Source organism: Echeneis naucrates, chromosome 6, assembly GCF_900963305.1.
Source record: "Echeneis naucrates chromosome 6, fEcheNa1.1, whole genome shotgun sequence".
Lineage (NCBI taxonomy): Eukaryota > Metazoa > Chordata > Actinopteri > Carangiformes > Echeneidae > Echeneis > Echeneis naucrates.
In genome coordinates this window covers 24,159,902-24,184,438 of record NC_042516.1, presented here as the reverse complement: position 1 = coordinate 24,184,438, position 24,537 = coordinate 24,159,902, and the positions used below count along the sequence as shown (strand labels likewise).

Sequence of the window (24,537 nt, the reverse complement as noted above, 5' to 3'; positions counted from 1 at the left end):
ACATAATTTCAATTCCTCTGTATATCTTGTATGTACAAAAGGATTTGACGGTAAAATTGATTTTGACTGACTCTTTGACCAAACTTACTTTAAGAGGCAGGAACAAATGTTCTTTTAAATCAACGGTATTCCTCTGCAGTTTTACAGCTGCTGAAGAACCCCAACGGTTCTTACTTATTTTTAATTGAGTAGAATGTGTAAAACAACATCAACAACACTATCACTCAGGGCGTGTTTGTACTTTATTTTGAAACCACAGGGACCTCATTTCCGCTCCGGTGTCAGTGCGGTGGATACCAGAAAGTTCCGCTGGATCCAAACAAAGATCATCTGTAGTGAAATGATTTGCCTCATTCTTTAAGTTTTATCTTCTTGTTTCCATTTTGTTTAAAAACATCCAGTGTCATCTCATGTTTAATGTGTATTAAGATTAAAGTGTTTTTCTTAGCATGTCCTGGTAAATGTATTTATTTGAATTTCCCAGAAAGACCAATGTTGATCAAAAAATCAACTTTGGGTCATTACTTGTAGTCAAATATATGTGTTTTTAATATTTTAATTATTTTGTTTTATTTAATTTTAATTATTTATATTGAGTTATTTTGTTGTTAGATTTCAGACCAGACACAGGGAATAATACTCAGAAAAGCTAAACTAATTTCGAAGGAGCTCCTCATCTCTCAACAGACGATCTTTGCACTTCTGCTCTGACCCGGATCCATAACAGCGACAGGTCATGGCTAATCGGTTAGCTGGCTAGTTCCGTGATTCAGGCTGCTCTTTTTCCTTTTTATTCACAGTTACCGGCCGTTTACCGTGCCCGGCGGCTGTAGACGGCGGTAGCTGATTGGCTGCTGTAGCTGCCGAACCGGGGCACGTCATGACGACCCTTAATTTCCGTTAGGACAGATTTTTGTGACCGTTAGCGGCGTCCGTGACGCCGATCGCTGCTAGCGTATTAAAGCTAACAACAACAGCATCAACAACAAGAGGTCTGTCAGCACATCAGCTGGTATCGTCACAATTACAACATCTTTCAACTGTTTATGCTCGGATATCTGTTTTGTGTGTGTTGTTGAAGCACAAATGGGCTGTTGTAAGGGGGCTAACATTAGTTAGCCTGTAGGGGGGTTAGCGCTGTCAGACTGATGTTGGTGGAGCTGAACGATGTGACTCCAGATGTGAAACCCTGTAATGTAGACGGCAGCATGTCAGCTTAAATATCAAACATGGTGCAACACGGTGCAGCTTTCTTATTTTATTTAGGTGACTGTTTTGTTGAAAGGAGACATTTTATTTGTTCTAAATAAGTCAAATGTCATCTTTTACCACTGCGCTTAATGCACCCAGCTTGGATGGTGAGGATTTGTAAGAACCAGCTGCAGGATAATTGATTATTAACGAGATTAGACTTTACTCATTGCGATTTCTTTTAATAATCTCTTCTTATGTTGAAAGTGCAGAAAATACGAGATAAGATTTAGAACTCTGGTTTCCTCTTTAACTTTGAACTTGTAACTTTTCCATAGAAACGTGATGGGAAACCAGCTGGCAGGGATTGCTCCCTCTCAGATCTTGTCAGTGGACAGTTACTTCTCTGACATTCATGACCATGAATATGACAAGAGCCTTGGCAGCACTCGCTTCTTCAAAGTGGCCCGGGCGAAACACCGGGAGGGCCTGGTTGTGGTCAAAGTTTTTGCCATCCAGGACCCATCGCTGCCTCTGACCAGCTACAAGCAGGAGCTGGAGGAGCTGAAGATCCGACTCCACTCCTGCCAGAATTGCCTGCCCTTCCAGAAAACCTCCCTGACTGAGAAAGCAGCGATCCTGTTCCGGCAGTACGTCCGAGACAATCTGTATGACCGCATCAGCACCAGGCCGTTCCTCAACAACGTGGAGAAACGCTGGCTGGCCTTCCAGATCCTCAACGCCGTCGACCAAGCACACAAGGCGGGCGTCCGTCACGGGGACATCAAGACTGAGAACGTGATGGTGACCAGCTGGAACTGGGTGCTACTGACAGACTTTGCCAGCTTTAAGCCCACATACCTGCCAGAGGACAATCCCGCAGACTTCAACTACTTCTTTGATACGTCCAGGCGGAGGACATGTTACATCGCGCCAGAGAGGTTCGTGGATGGAAGTATGTTCACCACAGAGAGTGATCAAAACACACCACTGGTGGACCTGACTAATAATAACCAGAGGAGCAGAGGGGAGCTCAAACAGGCCATGGACATCTTCTCTGCAGGTAGAATCTGACAGTGCAAGATAAAAACAGCAGAATCTGAATGTGGTTTATTACCCAGTAGGTTTTTCAATATACAAGGAATTTGATTTGATGCTAAAGCATTAAACTCTTTGCTGAAAAGGGCAGGAAATAGTGTCAGTATCAGCGTAAAATTAAGTGAAAAATATACTTTTTTAGTGCCACCCTGAACTCAGCCTGTGTTATTCTCTGTTCTAGAAGTTTATTTACTTGCCTGAAGTTTTACCTGGACTGTGTCCTCAGGCTGTGTGATTGCAGAGCTGTTCACAGAGGGCGTCCCGCTGTTTGATCTGTCCCAGCTGCTGGCATATCGCAAAGGACTCTTCCAGACAGAGCAGGTCCTCGTGAAGATCGAGGACCAGAGCATCCGAGAGCTGGTAATGACTCTGCAGGACTCACGTGATGGGTAAACAGCAAATCATAACAAAGTGTGTGTGATTTCCCTCAGGTGGCTCAGATGGTGCAGAGGGAGCCTGAGAAGCGTCTGACAGCGGAGGAGTACCTGAAGCAGCAGAGAGGGAAAGCCTTTCCTGACATCTTCTACACCTTCCTGCAGCCGTACATGGCTCAGTTTGCCAAAGAGACCTTCCAGTCAGCTGACGAGCGCGTGCTCATCATCCGCAAAGACCTCGACAACATCCTGCACAACTTACGAGGAGGTGAGGGGCAGTTACATGACCAAAGACCATCACACCAATCTTTGATTGTGCATATTCAGTCTTTAAAGACAACTTGTTTCCCTTCAGGCTCCTCTTCCTCCTCGTCCCAGGAGCGCAGTGACGGGGTGCTTAGCTCCAGGGAGGAGCAGGGCCTCATTGTCCTGGTGTCTGTCATCACCTCCTGCCTGCAGACACTGCACTCCTGCGACTCCAAACTGGCTGCCTTGGAACTCATCCTCCACCTGGCCCCGAGGCTAAGCGTCGACATCCTGTTGGACCGTATCACGCCGTACCTACTGCACTTCTGTAACGACCCCATGCCTCGTGTGCGTGCTCAGGCCGTGCGGACTTTGGCCAAAGTGCTGGCGCTTGTAAAAGAGGTGCCAAGGAACGATGTCAACATTTACCCAGAGTACATCCTGCCGGGCATCGCCCATCTCGCCCAGGACGACGCCACCATCGTCCGATTGGCATACGCTGGTTGGTCTTTCTTCCTCTAAGCATGTTCTGGACGTGAAAAAGATTCATTTGGAATCAGCTGTTTACTTTTCTTTCTTCTCATTGGGTCGTTCAGAGAACATTGCCCATCTGGCAGAGAGCGCTCTGCGTTTCTTGGAGTTGGTTCAGGAAAATAATGTGAACACAGAGCAGGACCTGAGCGGGGAGGACACAGAGGAAACACTTCACCCCAACGAAAACTATGACTCAGGTACAAACACTCATGGGTTGACGTTCTTGTTAAACGTGTAGCTGTGCTTCAGCACGATGAACTCACCATGTCTTCAACCTCCAGAGCTGCAGGCGCTGCATGAGATGGTTCAGCAGAAGGTGGTGACGCTGCTGAGCGATTCAGAGAACATCGTGAAACAGTCTCTGATGGAGAACGGCATCACCCGCCTCTGTGTCTTCTTCGGCCGCCAGAAAGCCAATGATGTCCTGCTGTCACACATGATCACCTTCCTTAATGACAAGAATGACTGGCATCTCCGCGGCGCATTCTTCGACAGCATCGTGGGTAAGAACACACACCAGATACATCTCAATGGTTCCACGTTGACCTCCATCAGGGAGTCCGAGAGGCAGCAGCAGGCCAAAGAGACTGAGTACAAATGTCAAAGAAAATTTCCTTATTGTGGAAAAGTTTTCCTGTGATTGGAAAAAAAAAAGGAAAACTTTCATGTGTTCTACATTCATTACACACACAGAGACATATTTAAATGTATTTGAAGTCTTATTATTTCAGTGATTACGGGCTATGGCTCATAAAAAATCCAAAATCTGTTGTCTTAAAATTAGGGGTGGGATTCCATTCAATTCCAATTTTTGGGGCTAAAATTTGATTGGAAACGAAAAAATTCATTAGAAACGTTTCTTTTTTTTTCCACAAAAAAAAGGAACGTATCTGTCGGAAAAATGTTCTGAGGGGGTCACTAATAATGCACGCTCCTCTACCCATGAATGAATGAATGAATGTTGTGACTTGAGTGTAGTGGGTGCGGTTCAATTCCTGGTGTGGGCACCTGAATATGTCTAAGTAATGGACTGGGCTACCGCAAGGACCCCCTCAGCTCCTAGACCAGACTAGACTGGTGACAGCACCCCTTCAGAGACCGGACCAGACCAGAGCAGACTGGGCCCCTCCATAGAAAAACTGCAAAAAAAAAAAACCAAAAAATGAATTTCATAGGGCTCTAGGTGAAAACCAAAACAAGTCCAAATCTTTCCCTTCAATGAGGACCAGGCCGGTTGAATCTCTCTTTCCTCCATTATTGTAGTTTCCTCCTTGTTCTGGTGCTTACCACACATTTGTACGTTCCACAACCGGCTCTGTGACGTCAGGACATCCCGCATACAAAATGGAGGCAGACAGATTGATTCTGAACAGTAAATGAGAATCGTGATTCTTATATGAATTGATGTTTTGGCACACGTTAATGAGCAGACGGGTTTTGACTGTCACATTACAGGATCTCTATGTATTGCTAATGCTGCATAGCATGTTTTTAAAGCGTTCTCATTTAAAATTGTCATTTATATAAATATGATGATTATGTCTTTGCACCAAAATTATGTAAATAATTTTCAGCCCACTTGCAGTACCCTTGGAGGCCACTGGAGGCCCCAGTCAATGCGTTTTGAATCACTTCAGAACACCTGATGATCTTCATCTCTCTCTCTCTCTTTTTTATTAAGTTGTTATAGTTTCCTCTGAATCTTAACAAATCGTGTTTTGTGCCTGTGTTTTACATCGAACTCACCCTCTTGTTTGTCCCCTCTGAAGGCGTAGCTGCATACGTGGGCTGGCAGAGCTCCTCCATCCTGAAGCCACTGCTGCAGCAGGGGCTGAGTGATACCGAGGAGTTCGTCATCTTTAAAGCACTCAACGCGCTCACCTGCATGTGTCAGCTGGGCCTGCTGCAGAAACCGCACATCTATGAGTTTGTCAGTGATATCGGTGAGAGCTGCTCATTGTCGGCAGTCAGATATCTGCAACAACTGGACATGAAGCTCATTCTAGCATGTATTTCTCTGCTGGAGATTATAATTTGTCCTTCTTTCTCTCCGTAGCCCCATTCCTGTGTCACCCCAACCTGTGGATTCGTTATGGGGCAGTGGGCTTCATCACTGTGGTCGCTCAACACCTCAACGTGGCCGACGTGTACTGCAAACTGATGCCCCACCTCAACCCCTTCATCACCCAGCCCATCATCCAGGTGAGCATCATATCATCATCATCAATCGTCATCAGCATTATGGCCGTCGTCTTCATCCAGCCCTCCCTCCTCAGATCGATAAGGAGTTGGTGCTGCTCAGCGTCCTGAAGGATCCGGTCAGTCGCTCCATCTTCGACTACACCCTTCGCTCCAAAGACATCTCCAGTCTGTTCCGACACCTGCTGCTGCGACAGAAGAAGCGTGCAGGATCTATCCCAGAATGCCCCACTCCCGAAGACCCGGCCATCACTCAGCTCCTCAAGAAGCTGCTCTCACAGGTCAGAACCACAACAGGCAGAAGCCAGACTTAACCTCTAACCCCAGCGTCATGTGGTCATCACCTGCTGATGGTTTTAGAAAATAGATTTTTAGCTATTTTCAAAAAAATTCAATGAAAGGAAGGTTTTTTTCTTTTCACTCACATCTAAAGTCCAGGTTTTATTACATGCAGCACATGAGATTTGTTCCAAATTCTCAAATCAGAACTTTTCTTTCTAACAACCGATCTGGACGCAGGCTAATGGATCAGTTCACTTTTTGTCACACACACACACACACACACACACACACACACACACACACACACCCCAGTAACTCATTTCCTGTTGGTCTAAGTTTCAAAGTAAGTGTTTATTGGACTGATGCCATCTAACATTAAAGTCCTCCCTCATTATCCTCCCGTTAAAGAGTCAGGTCATGCACAGGGTGTGTGAAATGTTCTCCCTTCACATACTTTTCATTAGAAACTTCAGAGTGAGTCACATTCATCATGGAAATTAGAGACTGAACAGCGTTGAATAAACTGGAGACTTCAAACCTGCAGCTCACAAATTCAAAGGTGTACTTTTAGATTTTAAACAGGTAATAAACAGGAATGAAATGCTAAACACTGAGATTTTATGGTTTCCATGTTTGACCACTGAACCCCAGTGACAGGAAACCAGCAGAATCTGAACTTTTGTTCTATCGCTGCTGTGAGGTAGAAATTCAATCAGGGTCAGTGTTGGTTTGTGTTTTAACCAGAGGAGGCAGCAAAACACAATTTTTCATCCTGGCAGGATAGAGACAGCTGACATGTACATGAACACTGACAGATTTCCCATCCACTAGTTTTGTTGTTGTGAGTCATCAGGCTCCATATGTCTCAGTGATAGAAAGAATGTGTGTTGATATTTGTTATTGTTTAGATGGCCTCCTGTTTGTCATCAGGCCACACTGCTGAGAAGAACAAACCTATATTTAACTTGGACAAATTTCCCAGTATTCCCCAACAAATCCTTTCTGTAAGTTTTCAGTGTAAATCTAGAACAGTTAAATCAATGAGGCTTGTTTGTTTTGCGGGGAAAAGAGGTGACGAAGGCTTTCACATGATAACAGGACACTCAGCAGCCTTTTAATGAGAAACACTGACTCAGACTCCCAAATCATTTCTGCAGAATTAAACTTGAATTTCCAGAATGTTTCTGTGGAACATCTGAAGTATGGTTCATAAATCCTGAGGGCCTTTTCCACAAAACTCATGTTTTACACATGGTTTCTAACAGTGGGAACGACACCAATGTTCATAAACATGATCTAGTAACGTGGAAATAAATATCAGTCACTCTGGGGTCTGGGCTTTCAGATTATTTTGTCCAAGCTCCATTTGGAAAGGACAGCAGCTCAGAGTGTGAAGTTTTTTTTAATCCTAAGTGTTTTTACATCTGATAAATGCTTCCTTTGTGGAGTCAGATCAGATTAAAACTTCTCAAAGCGTTTAAAGATCAAGTCCCAGACACCACGAGATGTTGTTCGGTCACTTTTGTTCACGTTGGTTGTTTCCTGACCCACCTTGTCCTAAAAAGCTGCCCTCTGAAGCGTGGAGGGAAAACAGCAGTGAAAATGCCCATATCAGTGTTTGTATTTGTTTTCAGGAGCAGAGAAAAGCTCTTACTGTGATGTAGGAAATGAGCTTTACAGCAGATAAATACCAAAAAGCTCACCTATTAGAGGATTTAAAGTCCAATTTTACTATTGTAGAGCTAAAAAAAAAATCAGGGTTCAGGTCACAGCCATGAGCTGGAGCATACCTGCTTCAAATCCGTCCTATCCAAGTCACTGCTGATAGTTCTTTCTCTCAGTTCTATATAGAGTGTCTAAAAAATCTGGCTCGTTGCAGTGTGTGAAATATATGTTTAGCTCCCATCATTACAGCTTACATCTCCAAATATTACCATACTTCCTCAGAGCCTAAATGGGAGGGAGCCTAAATTGTTGACTTTGAATCTGAGTGATTTTGAATCCCGCCGTGTGAGCGGTTACCTCTGGCTGGATCCACATCTCTGCTTCCACTGCTTCCTGTCTCCTGTGCTCAGGGGATGACCGAGGCGGAGGAGGACAAGCTTTTGGCACTCAAAGACTTCATGCTGAAATCCAACAAGGCCAAAGCCAACATGGGCGAGCAGAGCCACCTGGGGGAGGCGGTGCAGACTGGAGTCATTGACTTGGCCATGCTTGGCATCACGGGCCGGCAAGTTGACCTGGTCAAACCTAAGGCAGAAGTGGAGGACAAAAGAGGTAAAGACAGAATGAACCAGACTGTAAAGGTCCATACGATCTAAAGCTAGACGAGACAGTTTTGTTTTATTTTTTGATTCCTCCAGAGAAACATTTCAAACCAGTTATCATCTGTTTTCTCTAAATCCTGGAATTGATTCTCATGCCACTTAATTCTAAATTGTAAAATAAGGGTGATAATAAATTAAAATTCATTAAAAATGTTAATATGAATGAGCTGAAACATTATTAATCATTAATGCAACTGTCTCCAAGTAAAAATCTCAGATAGTGTTGCTCTGAGCTCTCTGTGACCACATACAGGAAAAAGACTTCCAGATGTTTCTCTTAAGTCAGCTGAGCTAATTGGTGCCATCTGCAGCCAAACAGAGCCTGAACCCCCACACACATACTTTAATCTCCCACATGAATCACTTTCCCTTTGAGCTGAGCCTGGCAATTACTCCAAAAGATCCTCTTCAGATAAGACTTAACAGTAAAACTACGACACCGCTGAGAGATTTCAGACATCTCAATCAGTGCGCTTCTTTTTTTTTTTTTTTTTTTTTTTTTCCTAAACTTTGTTTTTATTGTTTTTAAAGTTGAAAAAACAACAATTTAAAATGCATGCCTAGAACATGCACTTCAGACAGGGTCATCTACAGCGAAATGAAATGCCAAACATAATTCCAAACAGAAAACAGACAGTTGGCATTTAGAGGGTTCTACATGTTTGTAGAAGCTGCACGCCCCTCCTCTTTGGTCCATAATAACCCAAAATACCCCCAGAAGAGTTCACAAGACGTACAAAGTTCTCCACACAGAACACATTTTCAGTGTTCTTTAACAAATAAAACGCTGAACTCTGAGTGTGTTTTAATTAGAAACAAGTGGCCGGCTCCATTAATAGATTAATAGAAGTTAATTGTGGCATGAAAAAAGTCTCACATCCTGTTTTTTGCTTGTTTGTTTTTATCAGTGAGGAAGCACACAAAGCAGGACTCCACCATGAACGAGGAGTGGAAGAGCATGTTTGGATCCCAGGAGCCGGCTTCCGCTCAGCCCGCCACGGTAACAGCCACTAATGCTGCGTTCAGGTGGAAGTCTGGTCCAGTTTCACAGCTGTTTACAGCCGTCAGGTGCCAGAGGCCACTTTACACTCTGAACAGGATGTTGTGTTTTTTTTTTTTTACACTAAACGCTTCAACCATTTTTGAGCCGCATTCAGGCATTCCTGTTTTTCATCTCTGTGCTTTTTCATCTTTTCAAAAGTTTCTCCCAAGTGTCCTCAGATTCAAAATCATCTGATTCTGTCTGTTCTGTGGAATCAGAAAACAACAACCAACTCCAAACTCACTGTGAACGTTTCCTCCTTCTCCACAGAAAAGTTCCTCTCCTGTGTTTGGGTCGTTTCTGTCTTTATCTGATCAGGAGTTCTGCTCAGTAATGATGAAAAATCAGCGTAAACTCAGACCATCTGGTTTGGTTCCAGTAATGTTGACCATTGCTGGCACTAAACCAGTGTCCTTTAGAGAACACAGCTTTGTGTTGAGCTGTTATTATTGTCTGCTTCACTTCAGTGTCCTCATTTCACCTTCGGTCATATCACTTACAGTCTGAGCCTGTTTGTCTGTGACGAGTCCTGATCTTCACATCAAAGTCATCGCCACCAACAGCTCAAAACGCAGACTATAATAAATATGGGTGTCAACGCCGCCATTTTGTTAGAACCTGACTCCGCCCCCTGACTCCCAACTAATCCAAAAACAGTCAAAGAGGTGACTTTTTTGCTGTCACCCAAGTCATCAGATCACAGATTCAGATCTTGGGAATCCCATCTCAGAGTACAGACCCTCCGACCGAGGATCTGGTGGAGTAATGCCCCTTTCGGCTGGTATCAAAGGAAACAATCTGAATTCAGAGAACTCAGCAGATTTACGCTTATCTCCAGAAACCAGCTCACAAACTGATTTAAACATGTTACTTAACTTGGTCACAGCTGTCAACCCTCTGGTTACCAGAGGCTTTTATTTTGAAACATCCTCTGCACTATGAATGGTGCTGCTGGTTCTGATTGCGTTGAGTAACAACTCTATTTATATTAAGTCAGTAAAATAAGGAATGACTGTTCACAGGCAGCTGATGGGCCCACCAGTCAGATTAGGAAGAGCACCCTGGCCCCAACCGTACCTGTGCTGCAGTCGGTGGTCAGTGGCCCCGCCTACCAGCGCCGCATCAACACCTGCAAGGCGGAGCTGCAGCAGCTGGTGCAGCAGAAGAGAGAGCAGTGCAGTGCCGAGCGCATGGCCAAGCAGATGATGGAGAGCGCAGAGTGGGAGAGTCGACCTCCTCCCCCTGGTAAACCAGACAGCCGCTTTGGGATGAGGTCAGGAGACAAACATGGAGGCCTCTCTTCTCAGACCTGTCACTGTGTGTTGCAGGATGGCATCCCAAAGGGCTGCTGGTCGCCCATCTCCATGAACACAAGGCCGCTGTGAACAGGATCCGAGTCTCAGACGAACACTCCATCTTCGCCACGGCGTCCAACGACAGCACCGTCAAAGTCTGGGACAGTCAGAAGATGGAGGGAAAGACCACGACCACCAGGTGAGGACCAGAGCCAGGAGGTCTCAGCTGGAACCGATTCCCCAACACTGAACTTAATTCAGTTTTAAACCCCAAATTAGAAATATGACATGCTCTACATTTTATCATCAGAGAGTTCAAACTGGCACAGAAACACAAACAAACACTGCACCTACTCCACAAGTTGGCTATTTTAACGTTCTGCTTTCTGGACTCCCAAATAAAACGAAAGTTACGAATGTAACTACGGTTCTATGAATCCCTGCTGACCACCAGAGGCGGTGCTTTAAGCACTGAATATTCCCCTTAATGCATGCACAGTTCGAGTATGTCTACCAACAGTGTCACCTGTTACCTGTTTCCTCGTGAAAAAAGGAAATGATCCTCAGGTGACACTGGAAGATATGGTGTCAGCAGGGATGAAATACAACTGTAATTCAACTAGTCTCTTGCTCCCTGTTTGCACTAAAACTGATTTGGGATAGATTTTCTGGTTAATGAGGCTCCTAAACACTGAAATCCTGTTTGTTGATCACATCTGCTTCCGTCTCATAAAGCTGCTGAAGCCTCAGGCTGCCATATATAAATCCAGAGTGCCAACAACAGCAGGTTCTTCCCCTTCACTCTAATACTCCGACACTTTTATCTTCTCTGTTTAGTGTTGGACTTTGTGTGGTGTGAACTAACTGTTTTCTCAGCACAAATTCATGAGAGTCCTCACTTCGTGTTATTTCTGTCACACTGTTGTGCGTCTGTGTTTTTGCAGGTCAGTGTTGACGTACTCTCGTATCGGGGGCCATGTGAAGACGCTGACCTTCTGTCAGGGCTCACATTACTTAGCTGTGGCCTCAGATAACGGCTCCATTCAGCTGCTGGCGGTTGAAGCCAACAAACCACCGAAGTCCCCCAAAGTCCAGCCGTTCCAGACCAGGTAACCTCCCGACAGGTGAAACCGCTGTGCTTATTTCCATCTTGTCTCCTCTACCTCACATCATCCTCTGTCCAACGAACTCAGGTCTCTGGACCTGCAGGAGGACGGCTGTGCAGTCGACATCCACCATTTTAACTCAGGCGCCCAATCGGTGCTGGCGTACGCCACCGTCAACGGCTCCCTGGTGGGCTGGGACCTTCGCTCCAACTCCAACGCCTGGACGCTCCGTCACGACCTCCGGCTGGGACTCATCACCTCCTTCACTGTGGACATGCACCAGTGCTGGCTCTGCCTGGGTCAGTGTTCTCCGCTCTGATGGTCCACAGCAAGAAAACACGTGTTAGCTTCCTGTTCCCACTCCAGTCTTTTACTTCCTCTACAGGAACGAGCAGCGGCACCATGGCCTGCTGGGACATGCGGTTCCAACTGCCCATTTCAAACCACTCCCACCCTGCTCGAGCACGAATCAGACGGCTGCTGATGCATCCGCTCTACCAATCATCTGTCATCGCAGGTCAGAGGGCGAGGAAGAAACGGGAAGTGGACAGAACGGGGTACAGATTCACCTGAGAGACAAAGGAAAACTAAACAGCTGTGTCTCTCTCTGTAGCTGTCCAGGGGAATAATGAAGTGTCGATGTGGGACATGGAGACTGGAGATCGTAAATTCACTCTGTGGGCGAGTTCTGCACCTCCGCTGTCTGAGATGCAGGTGTGTCTATGTGTTTGTTTGTGTGAGTGTGTGTGTGTTCGTACATCCCCTTCAGGACTGCTGACAGTCTGCTCTGTGCTCTCCAGCAGTCTCCTCACAGTGTTCATGGGATCTACTGTAGTCCAGCTGATGGGAACCCTCTGCTGCTGACAGCTGGATCTGACATGAGGATCAGGTCTGGACCGCAGAAACCGTAACATACAAACCTTGTTGTGGTGTGAAATCTCTTTATCTGTCTTTGTAGCTGCTCCAGCTACATGTGTTAACAGTTTAACTGCAGACAGGAAGTTAATCACAGAGGGCTGCTGGGAAATCATCCACATCAATTAACAGCAGACAAAATGCAGAAACTAAACGTCTGATGAACAGAAAACTGTCTTAAATCAATAAAAACAGACGACAGTAACTCATAAAGACTTAACGTGTGTTAACATGAAGTGGTCCCGTGGTCTGCAGGTTCTGGGACCTGGCCTACCCGGAGAGGTCTTACATCGTGGCAGGAGGCGCCAATGACTCGCTGCACTGCCCGTCTGTCCTCTACAGCAGGAAGATCATTGAAGGAACTGAGGTTGTACAGGTGGGGGCTCCTTCAAAATAAAACTACACGTCAGCGCTGCAGAGCAACGTGATTGGTCTTTTCAGCTGCGAGCGTCTGAAGTCAGTGAACTGTCTGTCAAGCAGCTGACACGACCATAAACTTTTATTTCACTTTGTTTTGTCCTCATAACTACAACAGTTTATACATCAGAATGAAACACAGATGACCCACAGTCAGTACTGCACCTGAAGGCCTCATGTGTAAACACAGGACGTTAATGTTCTCGTTTATTTTACTGCATCTGCATAAATCTGAATATCAAGGAAAAGCACATATTTTATCATTTAAATGAAAAAGAGTTTCATTCATTCTATAAAGAGTTTGGTCTAGACCTGCTCCATATGTAAAGTGCCTTGTTATGATTTGATTGGGAATTCTGTTTCCCATCATGCCTCTGTGTGAACCTGAACTCTGTGCAGGAGATCCACAGTAAACAGAAGAGCGGCGTTGTCGAGGACTCGCCTCGCCGCGGTCCAGAATCCCTTCCTGTTGGACACCACGACATCATCACTGACATAGCCACCTTTCAGACCACGCAGGGCTTCATCGTCACATCGTCCAGAGACGGCATCGTCAAAGTGTGGAAGTAAAGACACAAACATGGAGCTCACTTCCTGTTGCGTGGGGAAACACTACAGCAGTCGCCTCCAGCCGGTTTTATTTCCTCCTCAGCCTGGCAGATAAGTGACAGCCATTTTTAATCAGTATTGACTGGACATTATTATTTTGCAGAACATATTTTAGTCTGATAATTATCTTCTGAGCAGTGGAAATTTGTCATCGTGTTGTTTACAACACAAAGAGTTCAGTGACTGTGTGGACGGATGGACATGAATCAGTTTTCTTCTGCTCAGTTCGAGTTCCCAGTTATGAGCTGAATTATCTCAAAGAGAAAGTTTGAAATGATTCTGCCAGCTCCCGTAGATCCGTCTCCTGACCTCTGAGACTCAAACACGTTTTCTTTCATCAGTAACGAATCATCATGCCATCAAACACAAACTGTCTATATGAGTTTTATTCGTGAAATAAATGAAATAAAAAGCAACTTCAGGATGTTTTTACTCAGAACCTCAAACTGTTTACAGTCAGGTGAGGGGAAAACATTTATCTGTAACCCCCCCCCCCCCCGTCTACATTAGTAGATTTTGAATATTATTAACTTTATTAAAGACACAATGGTCCATAGCACACAGGACAAGCATTAAAAAGAAACAAACAGATACAACAAACAATATTTTATAGAAGGCCGAGACATCTTTATCATCATTATGTTACTTTTTCTAGCATTGTAATTAATATCAAAGTCTGTGCCATATTGTGAGCAAACCCTCAGTAGCTGTTGAAGAGCAGCACTATATGGAGAAGATATCTAAATCATCTGCATACATTAAGTGGTTGATGATGATGTCACCAACCACGCAGCCTGTACCACATCTGCTAAGCAGCTTTGATAGATCATCCATATAAATATTAAATAAGAAGGGAGACAGAATGCTTCCCTGTCTAACTCCATTGCAGACATAAAGTCACCCCACTTTACATGCATTGCCTGATGAGCATACCAAAAAGCCAGAATCCTTATCAGATATTTGGGAACTCCTCTACTGTGCAACTTACAAAATAATTTTTCAGGTTTCACATGATCAAAAGCTTTAGAGGCATCGATAAAACACATGAACATTGTGGAATTATGCCTGTTATACAGATCTAAAATCTCCTTCAGAGCAAAAATACACATCTGTCCCACGTCTACGTTTGAAGCCAAACTGTTCCAAACTATTCAATAAGGTCCTCTCCAGGATTCTGGATCAGACAGATAAACAGATAAAATACCATGAACTAAAATGTTTTCTACTTGCAAATTTGAAATGCTCAGCAGATAGCTTGTCCATACCACACGCCTTATTATCGTTTAGCATCATGACTGCATCAAAGACTTCTTGTGGGGAGACATTATCAATACTGCCCACTGGGAAGTTGTTACTTTTGACACAGTTGAACAGTTCTAATAATGAGTAATTTCCTCTGGGCCATTTGCACCATCAATATTCATTGGCAGAGAAGTTGTACAATTGTTCATTCTTTTTATTTCTTTCCAGAAATTGTGAGAGTTATTGTTTAGCATTTTCATCGCGAGTCAGACTTAATTACATTCTCATTCCTTTTAATCAAAAGTAACACATATTTAAAATTTGCCTCTTGTCTGTTTCTTGTTCTCAAATAAGGGACCATGTTTATGTCTGCCTGTCGGGCCCTTCTAGCTTCAGCATGGGCCTCTGATCTCAGTCAAGTTGGACCAATCTGTTCTCCCCACATGCATGTCATGTCTCATGGATGAAAGAGTAGGTCAATTATCCAGATTTACAAATAGAGACAAAGGCACATGGTCAGAAGTGGCCAGTTCATAATTAATTGACAGACTGTAAGGAGTCATGTGCAGAAGCTGTGCAGTGATCTAACCATGAAGTTGGGTTCCGCCTCACTGATATAAGTGACGCTGTTATCTGGCAGAAGCACTTTACTGGAAAGAGTCAGCCCATTATCAGAACAGAACTGCATTAAATGATTTGGAAATAAGGAGTTGTTCTCAGAAACATCTGCATTCAGACTGTCACCCACAATGAAGACGCAGGTCATAACACAAGTCAACGTGTTGAGGTGTTCATAGGGAGTTACCACACAGAGCTCAGTGCCTATTGCCCAGGAATCGGGCCACGGACTGTCCTAGAGCTCCTGCTCCACAGACGTCTTTATGGAGGGAATGAAACCTCTCCAAGTCCTGTTTGGGTGGAAGAGTCCCCTGAACATGCAGTACATCACAGGAAGTTTATCCACCGCGAAGCAGCGTGATCTATCTGCTTCACTGTGCCCAATGTTCATCATTTATTCATGATTATTCTGGACCCTCAGAACTCTGCTGAGGCGGATCATGGACCGGACATTTCAGACAGCTGAAACGAACTGAATCAGAGAAGAGCATTAAGTCCGGGAGGAAATCTGGTCCAGTTTAGTTGTAACAGCTGAAATGTTGCTCTGGGTGACGGAACCATCCATCCCCTTTTCTCCATCCACCAGGTTCCACGCCGGAGGCTGACTGGGTCAGCAGTGTTAGCCCGGCTGGGAGATCGGCAGAAAACACCTTCATCATGTGTCAGTTTCCATTCGTCCTCCGCCTGTACTGTACCATCAGGTGTCTTATAGATTAGCACCGCAGAACCTGCCGCCCAACCGTCTTGTTATAACACTTAATGAAATGTCTGATGATGCGACCTTTTTGCTCAAGTTCAATGAAAAGTTGAATCAGCACTTATCGGTTCCTGATCATCGCTCATTAGACATCAATCTGCTTCCATACTTTCTGTTTGTGTTGAACAAACTTTTGCTAATTCGTCAGGGAGAGGGAGGGACGTTTTCCCATAGGCTTCATTACAATCTTACTTCTGTTGAAGCTGTGTCGCCACTCTGATGGTCGGATGGTGGTGTCTGTATCACCATGGTAACTGATGCTGCAACATAACCTGGTCCGGTCCAGTTGTTGTTCTGACTTCAGCGATCATCCTCCTGAACATGAGCTCACCGTTTGTAGAAGATCCGGTGGATTCAGGAGCTGTTCGGAGGGAGAGAGTTCTTCCAGACCGGAGTGATCTGTAGATTCTCAGCTGAGGGAAGATGCTACATGTGTAATCTTGTTGAACCAGATTTAAGTAATGCGACCACCAATCACAGGATGTTTTATTATTTATTAAAGTTCTGGAAAATGAAAAGCCTGAAGTATAAAATGACAATCATGCTGAACAAAACGTTTTAAAGTACCTTTTACTGCAGTGCCCTTTTCCTCTCACTCCAGTTGCTCAATCTCAAGTTTTAGTTTCTTGATTTCCAGCTAATGTGTCTCCTTCAACTGTAAATTAGATTTAGGCTTCTCTCATCTGAGAAACAATAAATATGCATGTAGTATTTTACCACCAAAGAGAGAACAGCTGCTGGGAGTCAGACTGAACACCTCCTCGTATCTCCTCCATGATCCAGCTCCTCTGAGGCCGTGTAATCTGCTGGAGCGGCCCCTCCAGTCTTTCTCCTCTCATTTTTCTTCTTGTTTGTTTAAAATAACTAACATTTAATATGTTATGCAGTATTTCAGAGATGAATACACACCATTTTGGATGACATTCTTGTTCTTGGTCCAGATTTTCCCTGCTGGCACTACAGCTGATAGAACACCAATTAGACTTTGACTTTATCACAAATAAGACAAATCAAATGAATCTCATTTGATTTGGCCCTAATCTAAGTGATTTCCATGTATTTTTCTTCTTCTTGTGAGACAATGATGGAGGGAATTAAAGTTATATAATGATATATTATATCAGCTATATTAACTTACAGGATCCAATTTTTTGTCCGGCTTCCTCTCTCGCCTTGTTTGTGTTCTTTTAGCTGTTCTTATCGGCCTGAACTCTTCATCGCTCTCTGTTATCATAATCTGCTCCTTAAATGTGCGGCCTGTAATCATTTTTCTGCAGAAATGACGCCAAAACGCCCCTTTTTATGTGAACTCACAGAGCCTGCTGAGGAAAGCCTGGGCCGACAAATCCAGCTCTCACCCAAAGAAAGCCCGGCTCTGCTGAGCTTCCTTTGTAGTTCACCACTGAGGAAACAGCAGTGCCGTGTTTTTAGTTCTGCGTAGTTTGTACTGTCCGCTCAGGCAAATTTAATGGGAATTGGGAGTTTAGCAAAAGCTATCAGGCTCAAGACTTCATATATGAAACCTAAATTCAAGTTATAAACTTTAAAAAAAAAACATGAGGTGGTTCTGTGTCAAAAATCAATTTGCCTTTGTTTTAAAAGTTGGTGGTGATTTTTGAACAGATGCAGCCCAGTAAATTATGGGATGTTGCTCTGTGAACATCTGGAGCTCTTCCCACAAATGGCCAAAAAAGCCCCTAAATATTGAAATCATTTATTAAAACAGCTTCTTCTGTTTTCCCTGTTTGGCCTCGTCAGATGCTCTCATCCAGACCGCCATAACTCTCCTCCAAACAAACACATCAGCCATCAGGAACTATTTCATTCTTTATTATTGTTTGTTTTCTTTTACATGAAGCACCATGGGTCAGTTCTATCAACCAGACTTTCATTTCCACATCTGAGGGGCGGGACAGACGATGACCCAGCGTTGAAGGTTCCCGGCTCAGAGCGGAGACCGAAGTCTCAGACCTTTTATGGCTCAGACTGGGACTCGAACTGCAGCCGGCTGCTCCAAGTCAGTCATGTTTATCTTTGTGGAATAAGTCAGACACAAGACGTAACGTCGACTCAGACCGTCTCATTTCTTCAAACTGTCCTTCAGCAGCAGCAGTTCGAGTCCACGTTGAACCTTTAAACGACATTAAAGGTGCTATATGGAAGAATTCTGCATTAACATAGTGAAGTTTTGATGTCTTTAGCTGCGTCCAACAGGTGGAGCCCTCTCCGCCCAACCTATCCCATGATTCATTGCGTGCCGGTAATGAAAATTAGATGGTAGTTTGAGACCCAACGATAAGGGCGGGAACACCAGACAAAAATCCCGACTTTAAGCATGGTGATCTAAAGTGGCTGCAAAGAAACTGAACTGAACACGTCACAGTGCAGCGACGTCTTCGGAAGTTAGCGTGCTAACGACGATCATCACCACCAGCCAGACAGGAAGTGAGTCAACGTCTTCATCCAGGCTGACAAAGGTTTAAAGCTGCTAATGCTAATGTTAGCTATGCAGCAAAAACCTACATATAGCACCTTTAAAGAAAAAATCCAGGATCTTAAATTCAAACTTCTGTTCAGCAGTTGTGACATTTCATTTACTGACTTCCTGTTTCGACATGAAGACAGTTCAGTGTCAGATGACTTAAACTGAACCAGGGAGGACTGAGCTCCTCAGTCTCATATCTCACAGTGGAAATGATGCTTCAAATCGTTTCCTCCTGAAACGTCTTTGGAAAAGACGACAGTGAGGCTGAACTCCGTCCAGACAAATCCATTTAATGGATTCATCCAAAAACAAAGCAGCAGACTGAGAAATTATGAACTGTGAGATACTTCCTTCGGTTTCTGACAGTCAAGAAAACTACACAAGCACGTGTTGACCAGAGCCTCTTGGTTTTTGAAATATTCTGGATTTCTGAAGTGGAATCGTCGGCCTAGTTTTTCTCTTTATGTCTCCGACAACAAGCAGTTGGACTCTAACCAGCATCGGTTTTGTCCTGGAGCTCAGCGTTTGGACAAATCCCGATATCATCAGATGATTGTAAAGGGTTTGTGACTGTCACTCATCAAATCAACATTTATGGAAAATAATCTGAAAATCTTTTTTATACAAACTATTTTTAATACTCTGATTCAGTCATCAGCCCACCTGCTTCATGAAAACGGCTCCTGATCTGACCTGAAGAAAAGTGTCAGACAGTTTCCTACTGCAGAGAGTTGAAGGTTTGTTTTCTGCCCTACAGACAGAAGAAGCTCTGAGGGAAATAAAACATGCATGTTGAAGGAAAAAGACAGAAGATGACGAAACAGACTCAGCTGGAAATCATTCTCAGCCTCGCCGCCGTGTTTTTCCTTGAAGAGGCATGTTTACTCAAGTCTTCCTGATATATTTGAGTTTGACATCGTCCCTTCCGGCCTGTCTCAGGGGCGCCGTCTTCACCGGCTCCTCGTCAGACAAAGGTTTTCGCACTCTTCCTGTGTCTTGAAGCGGTTCTCGTTGCCGCCGCAGCCGCCGTACCAGAAGCGAGAACACTCGTTCTGTTCAGTGTCAAAGTACCACATCATGGTGTAGTTCTGGCAGCCGCCGGCGTCCTGGCGAAGGAAGCAGTCGCCTGGACGGAGACGAGACAGACGTCAAACATCAGTCACAAGTGACAGACTCATGAACGGACGATGGTTTCCAGGGTGATTTACCTTTAGAGCCAAACGTGTCGAGCTGCGGCCCCGGAAGGATGTCTGGATCTGTCAGACAGGAAACAGAGGTACACATCATCATCTCAGCTTGTGTTTCCTCACAGAAGGGAACACATCAATTACCATAACGTGATCAGAGCACAAAGAGAATCACCATTTTTATCAGAAAGGTTAAAGTTCCTTTTTTTCCATCAAAGATCCAGTCTTTTATTTTGAAAGGTTGATGTCCACAATAATATATCTTTACAGTTTTAAGAAACTAAAACCATCTCTGTGGTTTCACAGCTCCTCTCTCAGCCAGCCAATCAGGAGAGAGAATCTGATCATTGGGCTGTCTTTGTTGTCCTGATGATTAGTTTCTTACGGAGCTTTAAGTTAAGATCTGACAGAGTGGAAGGAGAATCTGAATATATTATCATAAAATCTGATAATTGGAAAATGAACTACTGATCTGGTTGGTTTCTGATGACAGAGACAGAGCGACAATATTACACAACAGAGAGAAGACGAGACAATGTTAATGACAAACAACCCGACAGAGGTCACAGAGTCAGTCAGGACTTACTCTGGGCGCCACAAGTCTGGAAACATTCATTTTCCGTGTTAAAGCGGTTGGCGTTGCCGGCACAACCGCCATACCAGAAGGGAGAGCATGCACCGATGTGTTTGTCATAGTACCATGCTTGGACATAGTCCGCACACTGAAGACCAGAATCAGCATCCAGCTGACACTGGGCTGAAAGCAGAACACACACATTTACTACACAACACACTGACAGATCTGTCCTCCGCTCTGCAGCGTTTTAACGTTTCCGGAAATCCTGAAGTCTGATATTGAAATATATTTATCAGTAACTTCTCGTGGAAACGTTACAAACTGCTGCTGCCGGAGATCACATGCAGTTAGTTTGGCCGATATTTGATTTTTCTCTCTATAAACTATAATCATATATTGGTGTATTATTAAATTGCAGGTTGGATTTATGTGTGATACAAAGACAGTGTTAATAAAAATTAGGCGACAAATAACAAACAGAAATCTGAAACTCTGAGAAACACAAAAACTGAAGCTTTGAACATTTTTTCATTTGTGCTTTGAAATAAGTTTTCTGATCTTCAGTGTTGAATCCTTTTTTTATATTTGGATAAATAATGAAACTGAACATTAGTTGCTGTCGCTGCTTCAACTCATGGACTCGGATGATTAACACAGGTAAGACTACGGAAGCCCAGAGGGGATTTTTTTTCTTCTCAAAAATATCTAATTGTCCTCTCTGAGCTTCCATAGTCCTCTGAGGGAGGATTGTGTTTCACCAAAGTTCCTCTTAAATGAATAAGACACACAGAAGGTTGCATTATGCCACCGGTCCCCAACCCCCGGGCCGTCTTTTGAACAGAAAGAATAAACAACTTACATTATTTATGTTTTATTTATTATCTGACTCTGAACTGTGTTTTATTTTGAAAAACGACCGGATTCTCTCCATCACATCCATCTATGACTCACTCTTATGCATGTCAATTAGCTTGTCACCGCTACAATTAAACCCACAAGCTAGCGAAATGATTACAAAAGGAAAGTTTCTTTGTGGAGGGGAAAAGGCCCAGTGAGGAGACAGCAGAAGAGCCTGAGAAAGCTGCATTTAGGTTCGGGGTCAGGGGTCAGGGGTCAGGGGTCCGAGAGGATGTTACGAGGACACTGCTAATAAAGTTCCATACGAGTGCACAGTGGATTCATGTTTATTATGAAATTTTCATTTAATTTTGTTGCATTTATCTGCCACACCTTACAGGCCGGTCCGTGGAAATATTGTGACATTAAACCGGTCTGTGGCGCAGAAAAGGTTGGGGAGCGCTGCTTTCCTCCACTTTACTCCACTTTACTCCACTCTCTGTGTGTGTGTGTGTGTGTGTGTCTGTGTGCGTCTGTGTGATACCGTTGACATTAGTTCCTGAGATGATGGTCTGGCTGTCTTCTCTGGTCAGGACGTCGATGAAGTCCAGCTGTCCGGTCTGAGTCTGACCTCCTATCTGCTCCCTGAAGCCGTCACCTTCCTCCTCCACCTCCTCCAGCGTCACCTCTCCCTGACTGGACGGAGGAGCCAACACATGAAGCACGATTTCACTTGATAGTTCTGTCCATAAACTTCTGCCTCAGCTTCTCACAAACATTTGGAAACCAAATAGTTTTTTGTCTTTAACTGACATCATAGACGTATTTGTAGCCTGTTTGATGTTTTCAGCTTCACTGTGAGGATTTACCTGCTGACGAAGACCTGGCTGTTCAGTTGACTGCAGGTTTGTTGTAACGAAGGCGGAGGATACGTGTTCATTCCCTCTGAAATAAAAACAGGACAAATATGTTGATGTGGCATCAGAAGAAGAATTTCCTTTCCTGAGAGTTGTGATAACTGGTGTCTTACTGCTGAGGGCAGAGAGGAAGACTCTGAAGAAGCGCTGGGTGAAGCCCTGCTCATCGGCCTTCAGTCGGTCCACGTGGATCAGGTGCTGCTGTACTGGCAGACTGGCCAGCTCCTCCACCTGAGCCCGGCTGTAGCGGTCACCGACCGTCACCACAAAGAGCGCCACCCCCTCGCACTTGGCCTTCTGGGAGATGTACTGCAGCTTGGTCCGGTCTGAGTAAGCCGTCTCTGTGCCCACCAGGACCAGGAGGGCCTTCTTCCTGCGGGGCTGGGTGGCCTTCAGGAGCACCTCCCTCAGGGTGAACTCCAGCGTCTGTCCCAGTGCGGAGGAGCCGCCCTGTTGCTGCATGGTCTGGATCAGGTGTTCCCTCATCCTGTCTTGGTCCTGGTAGGTCTGCAGGGAAAACTCCACCTTGGGGGTCCCGGTGCCGCTCTGCTGGACTACGGCCACCCGGGCCCGGTTGCTGCCTCGGCGGGGCTGCGAGGTCACGGCCAGCTGCTCCACCACAGAGCTCAGCAGCTGCTGGGCACCAGCGTACTCGTCGGCCTGCATCTCCCTGGAGCTGTCCACCACCATGACCAGGTCCACGTCGACCTCCTGGGGCTGCAGCTGCTCCTGGATGAAGGCGCACTCCTCTGAACGCTTGCAGGGGTCTGAAAACAGCAGCCATCATCCAGAAACACCATCAGTATAAAATATTAATATATCTGAAGGAACCTGCTTGAGGTGAACTGAATCTGCTCACCGTAACAGATGGCGCAGTTCTTGACCTTCCTCAGGTCAGCAGCCACGTCCTTCCCCAGCACCGTGAAGACGTAGTTTCCAGAGTCATCAACCTGAAACAGCAGATGAGAATCAAACAAAGAATTAAAGTCCAGGATCAAATGTGTTTCATCTGAACTGCAGCTCAGATGTTCAGTGTTCTTGTCAGGACGCTGACTTTGTTTGTGGAAGAATTAAGGATCATCTGCTCATTGTTGACTAAAGTGGTGTTTGGTTTGTATGTCATCACACAGACTTCCATCCAGAAACAGCAGTCTGGTTCAGAGGCTCTGCTCTGTGGAGACGAAGAAAGGTTCATCAAACAGAAACTCTCCAGCTGTTCAGATATCGACTACAGGGCTGATGACCTGTTTAGACTGCCCTCAAAGCCGGACCTGGAACTGGTCTTTTTTATAATGGGCATTAGCAGCTGGACAGGTCTGGGACAAAGGTCTGTAGGACCTTTAGGACCTGTGTCCGCCGCCACACAGGAGCTCAAAGGATCAGATAGAAACACCTTAAACTTTGTGCTGCTTGATCAGCAGCTTTGAACGACGTGGCCTGCAGAAAAAAAGGACGATAAGAGGGAGCTCATTATTTCAGACTCTTCAAACCCACCTGCATGACTCGACTGATGCCGGGGGCGTTCCTCAGAGAGATGACTGCCGGGACGATGTTGAGGGCCCGGTACTCCATCATGGCGGTAAGGATGTCGTTCACATCCTGTGGAGGCCCGTTAGAAAGGAAGACCGCCACCTTCCTCATCAGCACGCCTGATCGGACACGTTTGAAGACGTTCTGAGCCACAAACCGCATGGCAGCAGCTAGATGGCGTCGGTTGGACGTCCTCTCCAGGGCGATGTTCTTCACAGCCTCCGTCAGTTGCTTCTTGCTGTGATAGTCGTGGAAGCGGATCAGGTGCCTGCTGTGGGAGCTGTATCCCACCACAGCCACCCGGGCGCCTGTCGGACAGTTGCTCTCACTGACGGTGACGTCCTCCAGCAGGGACAGGAGAGCCTCCCGCTGTCTCTCGAAGACGGCTGGGGTCACGTCCTCAGACATGTCCAGAGCGAACACCAGCTCGGTGGGGAAGGCCGGGCACTCTGACCGATCTGAAAACCAACAAACAAGACTTCATGGTGATTAGAGTCCCGGCTGGGGGGACATCCCAGTCTGACCCCTCTGTGCTCAGTGACATTACTGCAGCCTTCCGTCTTGGAGGTCGTCCCACAGCACTGAGGGGATTTCTGAGGAACCGTCACGTCCTGTTTGGTACAAATGTGGTTTTCATTTTGAAACCAGACCACCAACACCACCAAGGATAATAATACCGCTTCGCTCGCTCAGTCTGGTCGCCACAGACCATGACGGTGTTATCAGTTCATCCAGTAGTTGCTGATTTTTCA

At 45.2% G+C, this 24,537-nt stretch overlaps 2 protein-coding genes across 10 annotated transcripts in view; one reads left to right on the top strand and one right to left on the bottom strand.

Annotated features, from left to right (window-relative positions):
- Positions 1-732: 732 nt before the first annotated feature.
- Positions 733-15,079, top strand: pik3r4 (phosphoinositide-3-kinase, regulatory subunit 4). 4 transcript variants are annotated; one of them, XM_029505227.1, is made up of 21 exons: positions 733-992; positions 1,530-2,254; positions 2,516-2,649; positions 2,721-2,931; positions 3,019-3,411; positions 3,506-3,640; positions 3,725-3,946; positions 5,213-5,386; positions 5,500-5,645; positions 5,720-5,923; positions 8,000-8,201; positions 9,160-9,251; positions 10,316-10,538; positions 10,622-10,787; positions 11,533-11,697; positions 11,782-11,993; positions 12,080-12,211; positions 12,308-12,408; positions 12,498-12,583; positions 12,865-12,985; positions 13,426-15,078. In XM_029505227.1, the coding sequence occupies exons 2-21, from the start codon at positions 1,537-1,539 to the stop codon at positions 13,594-13,596; spliced, it is 4,008 nt and encodes a 1,335-aa protein (XP_029361087.1). In that variant the 5' UTR covers positions 733-992; positions 1,530-1,536; the 3' UTR covers positions 13,597-15,078. The 4 variants fall into 4 exon arrangements, with proteins under 4 accessions (XP_029361087.1, XP_029361086.1, XP_029361085.1 ...); XM_029505226.1 differs by having other exon boundaries at positions 12,495-12,583; positions 13,426-15,077; XM_029505225.1 differs by having other exon boundaries at positions 733-1,012; positions 2,721-3,411; positions 12,495-12,583; positions 13,426-15,079.
- A 2,987-nt stretch (positions 15,080-18,066) lies between these two features.
- Positions 18,067-24,537, bottom strand: part of col6a4a (collagen, type VI, alpha 4a) — a 36,554-nt gene continuing 30,083 nt past the window's right edge. For 5 of the 6 annotated variants that reach the window (XM_029505204.1, XM_029505202.1, XM_029505207.1 and 2 more), the window contains 8 exons: positions 23,750-24,243; positions 23,115-23,205; positions 22,369-23,022; positions 22,208-22,283; positions 21,883-22,034; positions 20,511-20,681; positions 19,946-19,993; positions 18,067-19,863 (listed from right to left, as the gene is read on the bottom strand). In XM_029505204.1, the coding sequence (XP_029361064.1) occupies positions 19,688-19,863; positions 19,946-19,993; positions 20,511-20,681; positions 21,883-22,034; positions 22,208-22,283; positions 22,369-23,022; positions 23,115-23,205; positions 23,750-24,243 (1,862 nt within the window). In that variant the 3' untranslated portion in view covers positions 18,067-19,687. The remainder of the gene's footprint in view (positions 19,864-19,945; positions 19,994-20,510; positions 20,682-21,882; positions 22,035-22,207; positions 22,284-22,368; positions 23,023-23,114; positions 23,206-23,749; positions 24,244-24,537) is intronic. The other variant, XM_029505205.1, reaches the window with a different exon arrangement.

What these genes read in the sequence shown, in the direction of transcription:
- pik3r4 (XM_029505225.1), top strand. Translation starts at nt 1,537, where the DNA reads ATGGGAAACCAGCTGGCAGGGATTGCTCCCTCTCAGATCTTGTCAGTG. An exon ending in CTTCCGCTCAGCCCGCCACG is followed by an intron (nt 9,252 to 10,315) that starts GTAACAGCCACT and finishes GACTGTTCACAG; the next exon opens with GCAGCTGATGGGCCCACCAG. An exon ending in GTCCAGCCGTTCCAGACCAG is followed by an intron (nt 11,698 to 11,781) that starts GTAACCTCCCGA and finishes CAACGAACTCAG; the next exon opens with GTCTCTGGACCTGCAGGAGG.